This window comes from Amorphotheca resinae, assembly GCF_003019875.1.
Source record: "Amorphotheca resinae ATCC 22711 unplaced genomic scaffold M430scaffold_5, whole genome shotgun sequence".
Lineage (NCBI taxonomy): Eukaryota > Fungi > Ascomycota > Leotiomycetes > Helotiales > Amorphothecaceae > Amorphotheca > Amorphotheca resinae.
In genome coordinates, this window is record NW_020194475.1 from 1,331,462 (window position 1) to 1,345,434 (window position 13,973).

General features: G+C 47.2%; 7 protein-coding genes across 7 annotated transcripts; 3 read left to right on the top strand and 4 right to left on the bottom strand.

The window, feature by feature from the left end:
• Positions 1-568: 568 nt before the first annotated feature.
• M430DRAFT_138924 (hypothetical protein) lies at positions 569-1,416 on the bottom strand. The gene is made up of 2 exons (XM_024862584.1): positions 1,339-1,416; positions 569-1,291 (listed from the first exon to the last, which is right to left on the bottom strand). Exons 1-2 carry the CDS (start codon positions 1,367-1,369, stop codon positions 627-629), a joined length of 696 nt encoding a protein of 231 aa, XP_024721710.1. The 5' UTR covers positions 1,370-1,416; the 3' UTR covers positions 569-626.
• A 232-nt stretch (positions 1,417-1,648) lies between these two features.
• M430DRAFT_66136 (hypothetical protein) lies at positions 1,649-2,680 on the top strand. The gene is made up of 3 exons (XM_024869213.1): positions 1,649-1,685; positions 1,820-2,009; positions 2,062-2,680. Exons 2-3 carry the CDS (start codon positions 1,861-1,863, stop codon positions 2,219-2,221), a joined length of 309 nt encoding a protein of 102 aa, XP_024721711.1. The 5' UTR covers positions 1,649-1,685; positions 1,820-1,860; the 3' UTR covers positions 2,222-2,680.
• Positions 2,431-3,688, bottom strand: M430DRAFT_100217 (hypothetical protein; the record flags this gene model as incomplete). Its single annotated transcript, XM_024860619.1, has 2 exons — positions 2,431-3,304; positions 3,435-3,688. 2 exons carry the CDS (start codon positions 3,686-3,688, stop codon positions 2,431-2,433), a joined length of 1,128 nt encoding a protein of 375 aa, XP_024721712.1.
• Positions 3,689-5,041: 1,353 nt separating this feature from the next.
• On the bottom strand, positions 5,042-7,213 carry M430DRAFT_120201 (hypothetical protein; the record flags this gene model as incomplete). The annotated part of the gene is made up of 6 exons (XM_024861771.1): positions 5,042-6,219; positions 6,268-6,652; positions 6,702-6,853; positions 6,919-7,022; positions 7,073-7,124; positions 7,175-7,213. Coding segments are annotated over 6 exons (1,667 nt in total), but the record flags the coding sequence as incomplete, so codon positions are not given.
• Positions 7,214-7,933: 720 nt separating this feature from the next.
• M430DRAFT_18598 (hypothetical protein) lies at positions 7,934-8,634 on the top strand (the record flags this gene model as incomplete). The annotated part of the gene is made up of 2 exons (XM_024863907.1): positions 7,934-7,965; positions 8,289-8,634. 2 exons carry the CDS (start codon positions 7,934-7,936, stop codon positions 8,632-8,634), a joined length of 378 nt encoding a protein of 125 aa, XP_024721714.1.
• Positions 8,635-10,384: 1,750 nt separating this feature from the next.
• M430DRAFT_27490 (hypothetical protein) lies at positions 10,385-11,262 on the top strand (the record flags this gene model as incomplete). Its single annotated transcript, XM_024865627.1, has 2 exons — positions 10,385-10,690; positions 10,735-11,262. The coding sequence occupies 2 exons, from the start codon at positions 10,385-10,387 to the stop codon at positions 11,260-11,262; spliced, it is 834 nt and encodes a 277-aa protein (XP_024721715.1).
• Positions 11,263-12,561: 1,299 nt separating this feature from the next.
• On the bottom strand, positions 12,562-13,957 carry M430DRAFT_100570 (hypothetical protein; the record flags this gene model as incomplete). Its single annotated transcript, XM_024860644.1, has 2 exons — positions 12,562-13,470; positions 13,523-13,957. The coding sequence occupies 2 exons, from the start codon at positions 13,955-13,957 to the stop codon at positions 12,562-12,564; spliced, it is 1,344 nt and encodes a 447-aa protein (XP_024721716.1).
• Positions 13,958-13,973: the final 16 nt, after the last annotated feature.

Below are 13,973 nucleotides of genomic sequence, written 5' to 3' on the forward strand. Positions count from 1 at the left end.
CCTATCGTGGCAGCATCATGGTGTCGTGAAAGGCGGCAGGCTCAATGGTATCTCAAAAATAGGGCAGGGATTTTCGTATGTGTGTGATGATTTACGATTGTCGTTTTAATATACGCTACGAACGGATGTTCATTGCGAACAGATATTCGTTGCGAACAGATATTCATTGCGAACAGATATGTCAATAAAGGCATCTTTGGTTCTCGTACTGTTGTATACACTAAGCCTCCAGTCAAAAGAAGTTATCATTATACGTCTTGAACTGGGCTCACATCCTTTCCTTTCTCAACGAGCTTTTCGCGACAGTTTGTTGTAATTAACAAGTTACTGGGAGTACATGTCAATATAGAGATCCTACGAGAAATGGTTGAAGTACGTACTCAGGCTGTTGTAGCGGAGAGACAAGGGGTATTGTGTCTTTGTGCTTCTCGAGTTTGAGGAGAGAAGAGGAAAGGAGAGAGTGCGTGCGGTTTAAAGGCAATTGTCACCAACCCGCTTCCGGATGTCCAACCTTCTAGAATCATTGAATTATTTCCTGTGTTTTTGGTTGCTAATTCGTGGCTTATTTCTTCTTCGTGACTGCATTAAAAACTGCCAACCTGACAGAAATTGAAAGGGTTACTCGATCACTTGTTGGCCTTAGACAATCTTGCATCCACAATTCTCTCGACCATCTTCTCCAGAATTGCAGGTTCCCCACTACTTCCCTTCGAGAAGTATCCCTCCACGGCCTTCTCGACGTACTTCCCAATCTGGTCCACCTCCACATTCACCTCCTCACCAGGCTTCTTGCTCGCTGTGACAACTTTCTCCTGCGTATATGCAATCAACATGACCTCCCACCACCCCGCCTCATCATCGACCTTGGTGACGGTCAAACTCGCTCCATCAAGTGTAACGTAACCCTTCTCAACTATATATCGCAAGATGCCCTTATCCCTGGGTTGAAATCTGAAGGTCAAGGCATTTCCATCCGGCTCAACCTTTAATATCGTCGCTACGGTATCAACATGTCCTTGAACAAAGTGCCCCCCCATCCGCGTCGTCGACGAGACCGCGCGCTCTAGGTTAACATTGCTATTCTGTTTCAGGGAGCCGAGGTTCGTGCGACGAAGGGTTTCGGGCGCAACGCCCACTTTGAAGGTAGATTTGTCAAAGGCGGTCACGGTCAAGCAGGTGCCATTGACACTGATGCTGTCGCCGAGATGGCAGTCTCCTAGGATTTCGGACGCATTCGAGATGGTGAGGTTGGTGCCGCCGTCCTCGGCTTGGGGATTGAGTTCGGAGACGACTGTGGATCGTCAGAAATAGACCTTGCCAGGAGATCAAGAGACAAACCTCCGACTGTCTCTACGATGCCGGTAAACATGGTTTCTCTGCGGTCACCTTATATACACTCCGTACTTCATACGTCGCAGAGCAGCGGGCTCAGCCTGGCGATGTTCTTACCGATGACCCCGCCGGAAACTAGGCGTATAATTGATCCGATGAGCACATCCCCGCTAACCGCATTCGTCACAACCTCTAAACCTCGAACATTGCCCACATCCTCTCTTCACTTGTAACATTTCACCTCTCTCCCCTCTAGACTGCGCTTTATCAGAGTTTATTAGATTTCTCTCCTGGGATGATGGGGGCTTTACTCCGCAACCCACGAGGAAGACAAGAAGATCTACCAGCACTTGGCAAGTTGGCCCTCTCAAGAAGCGGAGTCAACGCTTCCGTTAGACTTTAGTGGAGTTCATATTGAGCCCGTCCTATGATTCTCTGTCAATTTATTCGTAAATTCTGCCGCCTTCTCATGCTAATTACTCGGCAGGATGGCATACTTCTACTGCATCAAGACTCACAGGTCCGAAAATGCCGTGTCCTGTTAGTGCAGGAAGATGGGAATTTCCCTTGCATTACCGGGGAAAACACGGTTCCATGATATTCTTCCGACGACCGAGGAGTAAAAAATCTAAGCTATTCATAAGAGATATCTCCACTTGGAAAACCTCGGATAGAAGGTATATTCTTGAATCTTGAGTCCCTGGTCCTGGGCTAACAGCTTCTTCATAGAACTCAGCAGTCAAGTGCTTGCCAGTTCTCTAATGATTCTCGCTTTAGTAATTTGCCGGGAGTCCAGAACAATAACGAGCATTCAGTTGAAGGCAGTTACCTTGCTGTTCTTACTCCGGCTTGGGCGTATATCATCTCAGCAAATTGGGCAGAGACGTAGACTTTGGGGGCTACGAAAGGCATTCAAAATGTCGAGGGCATATACGATGAACAAATTCAACCTCAGACCGCATAGGATTATGGCAAGCTGTCAGACTATGACATGGATGTCGATATTTTGAGAGAAGGGAAGCAAATCACATGATTAGTCACTGGCCAGTACAAGTCGGACATTTGGAAAGACTAATAAAACAAAACACGAATACGACATTACCTTCTACCTTCATTCTCCTTCCCAGTTGACAAAATTGACTGCATAACCCCCTTTTCCGGATCTATAACACTATCATGATCCGTCCCCTCAGTCTGCACACACTCAGCGTCAATCCCCCGCCCACATTTCTCCTGCGTCCAACACTCCTTGAAATATTCCATCCCCTTCTTTCCAATCAACGCATCCTCCTCCGCAAACACAATCTTTACCTTTAACTTTTCTTTTTCACCTTCTCCATTAGTCTTCTTCTCCCAACTCTGCTTCAGATTCTTCACGAATTCAGGATAATCTTCACATGCATCCCATCCACAGCCCTCTGTTGATTTCAAACACAGTCGAGCTTCATCGTTCGCCCCTTTTGTGTTTTCTTCAAATATATACTGCCGCATCATTTTTTCAACCTCTTTCTTCACGGACAAACTCATCCCATACACCTCCTCACATTTCCGTTCCTGTTCTTCGACTTTCTTGTTGGTCTCATTTCCAGCTTTGCCTCTAAAAGCACCTGCAAAAGCGGATAAACCTCCGGAGCTAGTAGCGAGCGTAGGACTTAATTTATTTATGATTAAGCCGTTCAAATTGTCCCAGTAGTTTAACACCGAGTTAGGGAGGAGAGAAGCGGCAATGAGGGACGAGACCGAGGTATGAGATTGGTGGACCCAGGGGCAGATGAGGGTTAGCGTTGGGTGAGTTGGGGGGAGGAGTGATGGGTGGTGGTAAAGGAGGTTTAAGGCGAAGTGGGTCCCAGCGCTGTGGGAGACGAGGGAGATGTGTTTGATGCCGAGATGGGAAAGGAGCGCGATGATGGTTTCCTGGAAGATGAGGATGCGGGAGGAGAGGGGGACGGGCGTAGAGCCACCGAAACCAGGTCTGAGTGGCTGATTAGTTCTATAGTGAAAGTAGTTGAGTCGCATTCGAAAAGGGAAAGAGGGCGTAACGTGAAATCGGAACGGAAAGTCGTGATTCGAGGATTCAAGGAGAGAATGATTGAGAGACTGACCTATCTATAGAAACTATTCTCACGCCCTCTTTTTGTGCTAAATGCTCATACTTAATCATATGCCATCTCGTACAGAACATTCCCCCACAAAACAAAATCGTGGGAATGTCTCCGTCTTCTGGCCCAGCTATTGCATACGTTACTTTCAACGGGCCATGATTTTCGGTCGCGGCGAGAGTGAAAAGGCGATGGAATTTTTGGGATGAGATTATTTTGATGGCTTCCTCTTCTTGCGGAGAGAGGTTGATTGGCATTTTGCGAAGGAGGGTATGGAGTAATTGGAGGAGTGAAAGTGGATGTGTTGACAAGTTGTGAATTTACAGAGGGCAGAGATAAGAGGCAATGAATTAACGCCGATATCCGCTGCTGCCTAAACAGAGAAAGGAGGATCTCCCAAGAGGAGAGTGATTGGGAAACAGATATGGGAGACTGAAAGGAACGAGAGGTGCTCAGAGGACTTGGAAGGCCAACAGCGATCCCCCCCTTTGACAAAGATCGAGACCCTGTTGTGTCTTAGGCAGTGGTAAATTGGGTTCGATTCCCGATAACTGGCTCCTGAGTCCTGGCCTCCCCTTGGTTCCTTGGTAAGCGCTAAGCGCAAAGCGCACCGAACAATACACAAAGGTAGGCCTTATTGGTACCTATCTGTGAGAAGTAGATGACGGAAGTAGATGATGGGACCTCGGTCCGTAGTTAGTCTGTAGAATCCAGAATTGCTTTCCAATAGGTCAGGGTAGTATGTTCATGGTGATACCTCGAATGATTTCCATGTATTCATGGTAGAAAAAAGTGTTTATTCCTTCCTCTTTTCCCCCCCCCCCTTCTTCCTTTTTTCCCTTTCCTGCATTTATTTTCTGTTCATTCTTCCCTAACTCTCCCCTACAACCCTAATGAGAAAACCCACGCGGTAAAAGAAAAGGAAATCTGTGGATCATCGTTAACTCCAATCAACTTTAGTAGCAACACCCCCGCCAGCTTCCAACTACTGGACAAGAGAGAAAAAAAAAAAGAGATATATACAGATTATATACCATATTGGACGGTGTGGGGATTGAACCCACGACCTCTCGCATGCAAAGCGAGCGATACTACCACTGATCTAACCGCCCATGTTTAGCTTGATTGATTGGCCAAGCATAGAAAGAATAGCCCGGAAACCAGTATAAGGACATACCTCCAGAATATCAAAAAAAAAGCTGGAAAAATGAAAAAGACCGGGGAGAATGGAGACAAAAGTAACTGGACGGTGTGGGGATTGAACCCACGACCTCTCGCATGCAAAGCGAGCGATACTACCGCTGATCTAACCGCCCACGTTTGATTGGTTTGTCTGATAAATCTGCGGTTCTTTTCCTATACCGCGGCTAGACTTGTGGTGTTGCCGCTGTGGAGACCTATTCTATAGTCACGTGACTATACCAGGTCGAGGGGGACAGCCGATACTACAATCTCTTCACGTACCATAAGCCTAGCAAGGAGTTGACACAGAACCAAGAGTCTCTGTTAGCCAAGATAGTCTACAAAGACAAGACCTAGGCAGAGATAGAACGTCACTTCTTAGACTACCTACTGTACCTAGTCACTAAAGGAGAATCGAGGGGGAAAGCCTAGAAAGCCTAGCGTAAGGGGTAGCGGCCTGTGAATTAGGTAAGGTACAAGCTCTCTTAGAGGTAGCGGATATATAATATGAATGCCAGGCTTGTTGCTTGAGTTTATCTTGAACCTAAAGTTAGTTCTTAGGTCGGAGCGAGCGCTTACTCCGTTAGCACTTGGTCGAGCGACATCTTCATCATCTCATTGTGGACTCGGAAGAAATAATCCCGTCTGTAGGGGGCGAGACATCTTCAGATTCAAGCATCCGCACGATCCTCATACGGCCAAATCTTCTCAGCAAGTTCCTTCTCCTCTTCATCATCCGCGCTGCCAACAAAATGATCCTTCATGCGCTTCATTTCAACTCGAACTTCATCAAACCGTTCAACTTCTATGCGTCCATCCGCAGGCACGGCCCAATTATCTCGAAAGTAGGTCAGAATAGTGCTAACGTAGCCTCTGGTCTCTTTCTCATGCTCGTAAGAAGCGATTTCGTCCTCGCTGAAGACCCAAGGACAGGGACCGGCAGCAGGGCAAAGGTCATCCCATCGATTTGCAATGCGCATCAGTGCCCGGCGAAAGAAAAAGGTGTCGTTATCACTCCATGCGCTTTGGACCCAACCCGCAGGCTCAGTGCGTGAATTCAGCTCGTCTACTCTCTGTAAGACGGCCCATCGCCTTGGGATTTTCACTCGTGTGGAAGACAGGTAGTACTTGTGAAGGAACTCACTGGCGATCGCGTTATCAATGTATGTTTTCTCATCCGGGGGCATGCTGTGGTAGTTCTGTGGGGGCTCGGGCCAGGAATTCAGGTCGTCTAGCACTGTAAGTGCAGGGCCACGGTGCTTGATTACGGTTGAAACGTGGTGGTTGTAAAATAAGGGGAGACTCGATGTGGATTGCCAGTCAATTATGTGTGATATTTTCTTCGACTCAGGATCGACAAAAATGTTATTAGGATGAAGGTCTGGATGCCAAAGTATCGGTGAGTGGATATCGATATCCTCGGTCGATTGAGAAGGCACCATTGCTGGAGCCAATTGAAGATACCGATCTATGAGATTAAGCATTTCGTGTGGCATCTCTGGTTCTGTAAGAGAACGATGATAGTTCATGCGAGGATGAGCGTATTTCTCTATAAATTTTCTTGCATTGTGTGCAATCGCTTCGATAAATTGCTCGGGCTTTTCATCTTCTACTTGTTAGCCCCGAAAACCAAAAAAATGATAAGCAGACTTACATGGTCCGCGATTGAGATCCATTCCAGCCTTTTGACCGCTCCAGAATTCGTTCGAGACAAGTGGTCCCATTGTGAAGCAGTTTAGTATTTGAGATGATAATGGCGGGTTAGTCTGGAGGGGTTCGCTGTTTGGAATATCTTTCCTGAAATAGATGCAACCAGACTTAACAAACTTTATTGACGTGAGTTTCTTCTCGATTTCTAAAATCTCGTCCACAATGGCCATTCGATCATTCATGGGCAATGTGTCTAAGGCTTTCCAAAAGTTTCCAAGAAGCTCCCCTGCAGCCTTCTCTTCGATAATATATTCCGCGCCAACAGCATTGCTCCGATCCGCAGACCACGAGATTATGCGAGGAATTGGAATATTGAAGACATCACGCAGCTAGTAGAATTAGTGCCTGGTCTCTATCGCTGGCCAACTTGGGACTTACAAATGTGCGGGTGGCAACTTCCGATGCCGTTGTATAGAAGGAGGGCCCAGCGCATGGATTTGGGAGTTTTGCTAACACTTCAACGCCATTATCCATTGTGAGGATATATGCTTTGTTATTCATTCCCTCTTTACACTTCAAAATTCTAGTGCCTGTCACATGGGTACATTAGATTCAGTTCGGAAGCTTCATAGCTTGGTGGTAATGAAAGACGAACAACAACGGGCCCCATTGCTAAAGCATGCTGCAACTGCGGCCTCTAATAGTGCTTGAAGGTTAAACTTGAGGTACCGTTCCTCCAAACGGGACGATCCATTTATTCTATTGAAGGTCAGTGTCAAGCATTGTTATGAAATGGATTCTGAACGAACGCCCAGCGATGTCTCGTGTATTTATAGAGATCCTCTTCCGATATTGTCACAACTACTCGCAGATGAGTGACTGATGCAGCTAATAGAGAGGTAAATCGTCACCGGTGTTAGCATTCCTCACTGCGAGGAGGAGAGGCATTGCTGTCGCTTGCTTTGAAGTCATCATACTCAGGGGGCGCGAGCCAGTCGTGCACCAGTATGTCTTTGATGGTCCAAAGGGGAATCGAGCTCCATAGTTGGCAGTGGGATTTGCAGTGGGCTTTGGTACAGGCCGCCGCTGCAGAATGGAATAAATATGCGGACGGCGCATACCTACTTTTTGTTCCAATTCTCGAAAGGGTACCGCGTAGGTGTACGTTGCAATACTGGAGTCGCTTCATCAGGAGCAGGTTTCGCGCTAAGTTCGCCAAGCCTCGGGGCGTCGACATTCCACAGCGGGTATTTTTGACATTTGATACATAGACTTCTGGATTCTATTTCTCGTTGTCTACTCCAAACGAGGGTAGAATCCCTCGTTCCCCTGCTTCCACCGAAGCCGCGTCGCTGTTTGGTGTCGAAGTCTGGTCAAAAACTTTTCCCCGCTACACCAGCTAGCCTACAGTTCTACCGCCCCGTGGGCCGTCACTTCGGCACCCAATATCAGCAGGCTTGCAAATTAACCTCACAGGAACACTCACGACCAGCTTTCGAGTTATCACCAACTATAAAACATTTTGCATGCTGCTCCTTTCGTCCGTACTCGTTCTGTTTCTGTGCCAAAACTTTATTTCCTTCCCCTTGTTCCGGTGTTTAAGCGCCGAAACACTCCTTGCTGTTCTTAATTCGCGTCGGCCAAGATCCCCAACAAGCCAAACACACAGCATGGCCGTTGTCCAGATTGCGCAGTGTCTTAAGTACGTCTGTTGGAAACGAGTCCATATCTTGGGAGTGGATCTTCCCAAAGAGATTATGAATTTTCACCTGGAGAGACCGTTCTGTGTGTCCCTGGCGTCAAAGTTGCCGGAGAGTTATAAGATATACCCAAGTGCGGTCTTTTACTAGGTATACAAAAGGAATATTTCACGATTTTGAAGCACACCTTCAGTCATCTCAAAGAGCTCAAATCTTCTGCATGAATCTATTCAGTTCATACATACCAGCCTTCTTCCTCATCCTTTTATCCCCAAATACATCTCCTCGAACCGCTGTCTTACTCCTGCCCTCTAAGTCAGTATAGGTCTGAAAGACCGTTGCAAAGAGAAAGCTCCTCTCGCCACCACCAAGAAAATGGTTTTCAACTGGGTGCAAATACCACCCACATCAGTAGCGTCGTGAAGACCCCAAATGTACGCACCGACGTTCATAGAGGTTTCGAAAACCCTGGTATGGCTATTGCCTATCTTCAAGTCAACAAGAATATTAAGGATTCCGACGCGAAAGAATTTCTGAGGGAGAGTGACACGGGCAGCGGTCACAAAACAGCTCAAGAAGTACTCGCCGAAATTCGATATTCTCGAGTCAACTTCAATGAGAAAGAGCTTCAAGCACACCAAGATTGTCGCGGACCTGCCAGATCACGGTAATGCTGGAGTCTGGAGAGGGCTCATCTACTCAAGCAGCCGCCAGCAGTGCAGGCTCCGAGGAGTGGTACTACTTGAAGGAGGGGCTATCGTATAGTACGGTCAACGGGAACACTGGATATTGTGTAAATCCGCCGGTCAAAGTAGACTCGGGCTGGATCTAGAGCTCCAGTATCACAAGATACTTTATCAAAAAAAGCCGACGGGGGCGTGGAATGGCAGTGAAGGATGCATTATTCAGGATATGTGTCTAAGGAATCCTATTTGGTTTTTTTAAAGCTTGTTTTGTGCTGGTTCTTGATAGTGTGATAGAATATCAATTCTGAGATGTACTTTACAGGAGACAAGGTCCTCTCTTCAGCGGGTATCTGTCACAAGGTTGCTTTGTGATCGATCACAGCCCTGTAGGCAGTCTCCAGCGCGTCATTTCGCCATTTTTGGCTCTGAAGCTTCGATATTAGTGCTATTAAGCAGAAGGATATTAAGGTCTGGCCTACTGCTGTGCGACAAAAGTAAGCAGAAGCGAAAATTAGCCTACGGCATAAAACAAAAAAAAGAGAGCTTAAGGTAGAGAGAGCCAACCAAAAAAGTGACAAAAAAAATAGATGACAGGAAAAAGGGGCGCAAAAATAACTGGACGGTGTGGGGATTGAACCCACGACCTCTCGCATGCAAAGCGAGCGATACTACCGCTGATCTAACCGCCCAAGGGACCCGTTAAAGGTGTTTAGTAACCTGCCGCGTGTAAGTGGTATTATAGCCTCTAATATCATCTCGCTGTCCGGTCTCCAGGGGCTGGGTTGTTGAAAGCCATTCATTGGTGGGTTGGTGGGTTGAGAGAGCAACATATCTCGCTTAACCACTCACGGCGCGCACCGGTTCAGCTTTCTTGATATCCCAGGCAATCATCCAAAGCATGCTGGGGGATAAAACAATATACCATCGGCTTTTACAAACACATCAAACAAGTATCCCTGGGCGATTAGATCAGTGGTAGTATCGCTCGCTTTGCATGCGAGAGGTCGTGGGTTCAATCCCCACATCGTCCACTTGTTTGTATAGATTTTTCTTTTTTTGAACCTTTTTCTTAATTCGTTGACATTTGTTGCATTGAGCCTTTCCCCCCTTTTTGCTACTCTTTATGCAAGGCGGCCTCACCCTCTCTTCTTTTTTCTAAACCACCTTTAGAAAACAATATAGCAGTAGATACAATTCTTTCTGGAGGTATCTTCGAATTTTGGTTGTTTCTCTGGTCTAGTCATGTCCCCGCAGCCGCAACAGTTTGCAATATATCTTAATATCTACCTGTTCACACACATCTCCCGCCTGCTTTTTATTTATCTTTTTATTTGATACCCTCTAAGCGTCTCAAGATTCCCAGAAATATCGCGGTTCAGAAGATGTTCTTCATAAGATGACTTGTAGGGGGTCACCAAAAAGCTTCACTATCTGTAAAGAAATCAATTTCATGAAAGTCCTACTTGGTTGTGACTATGAATCCGGGGCAAGTGCGGTTGGATTCGTGGAACCTTAAAAGCGAAGCAGTTGACGCTTGCACCCCTTGATGGAAGGCGCTCTCTTGGCTGTTCTTACCTGTCGACATACATTTCCAATATCATATCTGAAAGAAGCACATCTCAAACAAAGTAGCCTGTATCAAGACACGAGCTGAAAGTTTGGAATACTTTTTTCAGGGCCACCTGGTTGTCTCCTCTACCACTCGAAATTTTTGGAGGTCCGGAAACTGAGGGACATGAAGAAGAATATGGTGGCTATTCCAATAACGGCGGATGAAGAAGAGGAAGAGGAGGACGAAGCAGTCTCCGAAGCGACCACGGAAGACTCTGAATTTGATTCATCCGGAGGAGTAAGCATTGAGGACTGGGAAAGCAGGACATTCTCCGGAACGACCACGCAGGAGTCCCAAAGGGACTCACCTGGAGACTCGGACACCGAGGATTCAGGTAACGGACACTCAGATCTAGAACGGAGCCCAGACTCAGAGGTTCTCAGTGAGCAACAGCATTCCGCTATACATCACAAGCAGAAATACGACGAGGTAAGATTCCAGCTCTGTGTCACTGAACGAGACTAAGAATCAAGATCCGATACCTAAGAACTCATGGCGATCCTGCGGCTGCGCTGATACTAGCTACTCAGCTACTCAAGGAACCCAACCTGAGTCACTATCGTCGAGCCCTTACCCACCTCCTCCTCAGCAAACTCCCACCTTTCATCACCGATGGCACATACCACCTATTACGGTGTCACCTGGCTTTACTTGCGTGGCGGGATGAAGGGATCCCGGAAGAAGCGAGACCGACTGTTGAATATCTTGCAATACAGGCCACGGCACGGATTTATAAGTTAGCGAGAGAGGTGAGGAGATCTGCATTCAACCGTGGCGTATACCAGGAGTACGAAGAGCCTGGTACTGGACCATCAGGCCTGCCATTGGACGTTGATCACCAATCCATCGTTATGGAGAGAGAGCTTCTTACTCTCAATGCTCGAGCCTCCGACCACCCAGACTTGCAGCGGTGTAATACGAGTATTAAAATGTTATTGGAATGGATCAGTGAGAGCAGTAATCCTTCGTGGTTAGTCGGCAGCGAAGCCTTCTTGCTTTAATACTAATTGCCTGCCAATTAGTTCTATTCTCGGAGGAAGCAAGGGAAACGAGCCTCGTGGTTGAAGAAACAAATTGGAATGATCGATTAGCACTATGAGCATAGCAACTGGCATTTGCTCCAGCAATCACCTCGGTCGCCTTAACCTTCCGATACCTTGTTGATCAGTTTGAGGAACTGCGAAAGTATTTCCGGCTTTCTTGTTGTCCGGAGCTTACACGATCATGTTTGTTTCCACCAAAGTATCCATATCCAGCTCGAATTACTCATTAGTATCATCAAGATTGCGCTTGGCTTGCAAGCTACAGTGCCACTTGACAACTTTGATGTCTGATCCCCCTCAAGACATCCCGTCACATAACAAGCCAAAGTGAAATCATGCTTGACTTGATTGGAGCCCCACCTCTTTTCAGGAAAAACTTGCGGATAAGACGACTGGCGAGATATACACTGCTTGCTGAATCTTTTATTGGAAATTATCGAAATCCGTCAATCCCTCACCTCCGATTGCGTTACGAAGGATGTTGGTAGAGCATATGAGAATCCCTAGAGACGATAGGAATGCATATTTCGCAGGCTTCTTTCAAGCCAAGGTAGCTAGTTGCCGCGAGCAATATCGGAAACATTGATTCCATTGAAGCTGGAATTTTTTCGCTCCATTGTGATCTTCTTCTCATGTCTAGTGATCGTTATCCCATAAGACAGAGCCTGATGTCAAGTTGAACAATGATTGCCGCATGACGAAACAAACCATTCTTCGCCTAAGCCTGACAGATCATAATCAGCTGAAAAGAGACCTAGCGAGGAAACCCGGGATTTCGCTGTACGGCAAACGACTCTGCTCTGCCCAGTGGGATATCCAGACCTCCTGAGTGGTTGCAATCGTGTTTGTGTAGGAGATGATAGGCAGTTGGTCTCTCTTGCTCTGGTGCTGGGCTTGAGCTAGGGGAGAGATAGGTGAGTGAAGTGGAGCAAAGTAAGGAGAGGACTCACCCAGATAAGATATCAGCTGGGACATTATAGTATCCAGAATTCGTTACTGGTGGAATAGGGTAAGAAATCCAAAAAGAGGTTAAGACAAAGGGGGGATGGCAGTTGAGAAATGATTTGATGGACTTCGGAAAAGTAAAATACGAAAGGGGGCTGGGTAGAGACAGGATTCTAGCCTACCTAAACATAACCTGGACCATATCAATACGAGCTCTCGAGCTTCCTGATGTAGCAGCAATTTCAGCACTTCCAACCATCGCAACTTCTTTTTAGCAAGCTTCCGCGTTTTTTTTTACCTAAACTCTCCTACTCAACCCGCAGCGATCTCTTCCTCCTGATCCTCCCACTCGCCCTTCTCATCCTGCTCCTCATTCAAATCCATCTCCGCATCGCCCTCCAAGCCATCGCTATCCCACTCATCGACATCCATCTCATCATCTTCATCCTCGTCCTCGTCGCCCTTGGCACCCAGCCCTTTAGCCTTTCTCTTCTTCTCCACATTCTCCCTCTGGATCTTCTTCCGCGCTTCCTTCTCTTGCCTCCTCTTCTCCCAGACCTGATCCAGCTCCTTGATCTCCTGGGCTGACTTGTGGATCCGTTCATGCCACATGACTTTCCCGCTACACATGCCCTCCTCCACCTTAGTCATGCGCATCTTGATTCTGGGGCCTGTCTCCACGAGCTTGACAGCACGTTTCTCAACACTGGGTTTACCTCCGTCCTCGCGAGATTTGTCTTTCTTCTTCCGCGAGAGTATCTTCTTCGCTCTCGTTTCGACAACTTCAACCTCGGCATCCGTATCCACCTCGCTCCCACTCGTAGCATCCGTCATGTAACCCTCGCCGTCAGCACCGCCAACCATATAATCAGCGATATCTTCTAGCTTTCCTAGGTTCGGTAATCCTCCCTTCTTGCCCTTTCCAGACTTCTGCGAATGCAGAAGTTTTTCTGCTGCGTTTAATCTGCGGATAGGTCGAGAGAGACCTGTGGCTTTGGTGGTGATGGCGTAATGGCGAAGATTAATGATATATGACCCGTCGTCCGTCTTTTCGCGGTTCAGGAGCATGACTCTGCGGATGGAAGCTAGTGGTGTGGTTTGGGGGTTGAGAGGCGGGAAGAGAGACTGGAAGATTTCTGTTGTAAGAGATTCCAAGTGTTTAGGTACTTTTTTCTGCGACTCGTTGTCGGTCTCTTTGGAGATGAAGTTGTTCATAACAAGCTAGAAATCTTGTTAGCAAAGTATGCTGGCTAAGCAAAGAGAGAGCGCGTACCAAAGGCGGAGTCAAATACTCCTTTCCAAGACCTTTCGGACGCTTCAATGCTTTCCTAATATCCTTACATAAACTATACTTCTCGATATGAAAATGTAAGGTCGGTCCCCTAGGTGTGATCCCAAGTCGCATATTGGTATTCCCACTCTCCGACCTCGAGAAGAGTAAGAGATGAGTGACGCCCAATGGTCCCGCCATGGTAAGATAATCCCTCAGTCGATTGTTTCTCCTCTCCTTCAATCTCGATGCCGTGCCAGGCTCCATCATCAATCGTACATCCTTCACCAGCTGGCTCACGCTTGGTCCTACTTCTCCAGCCCCGATGCGAATCACCATGCTCTTTGGGTCTCGCCGAGTCTGGTTTGCAGACGCGGCTTTGGAAGTGCCATTATTGGCGCCCACATGAGTGCGTTTCTTGGTTCTTCTTCGTGCCATTTTGTTGGCTTTTTTG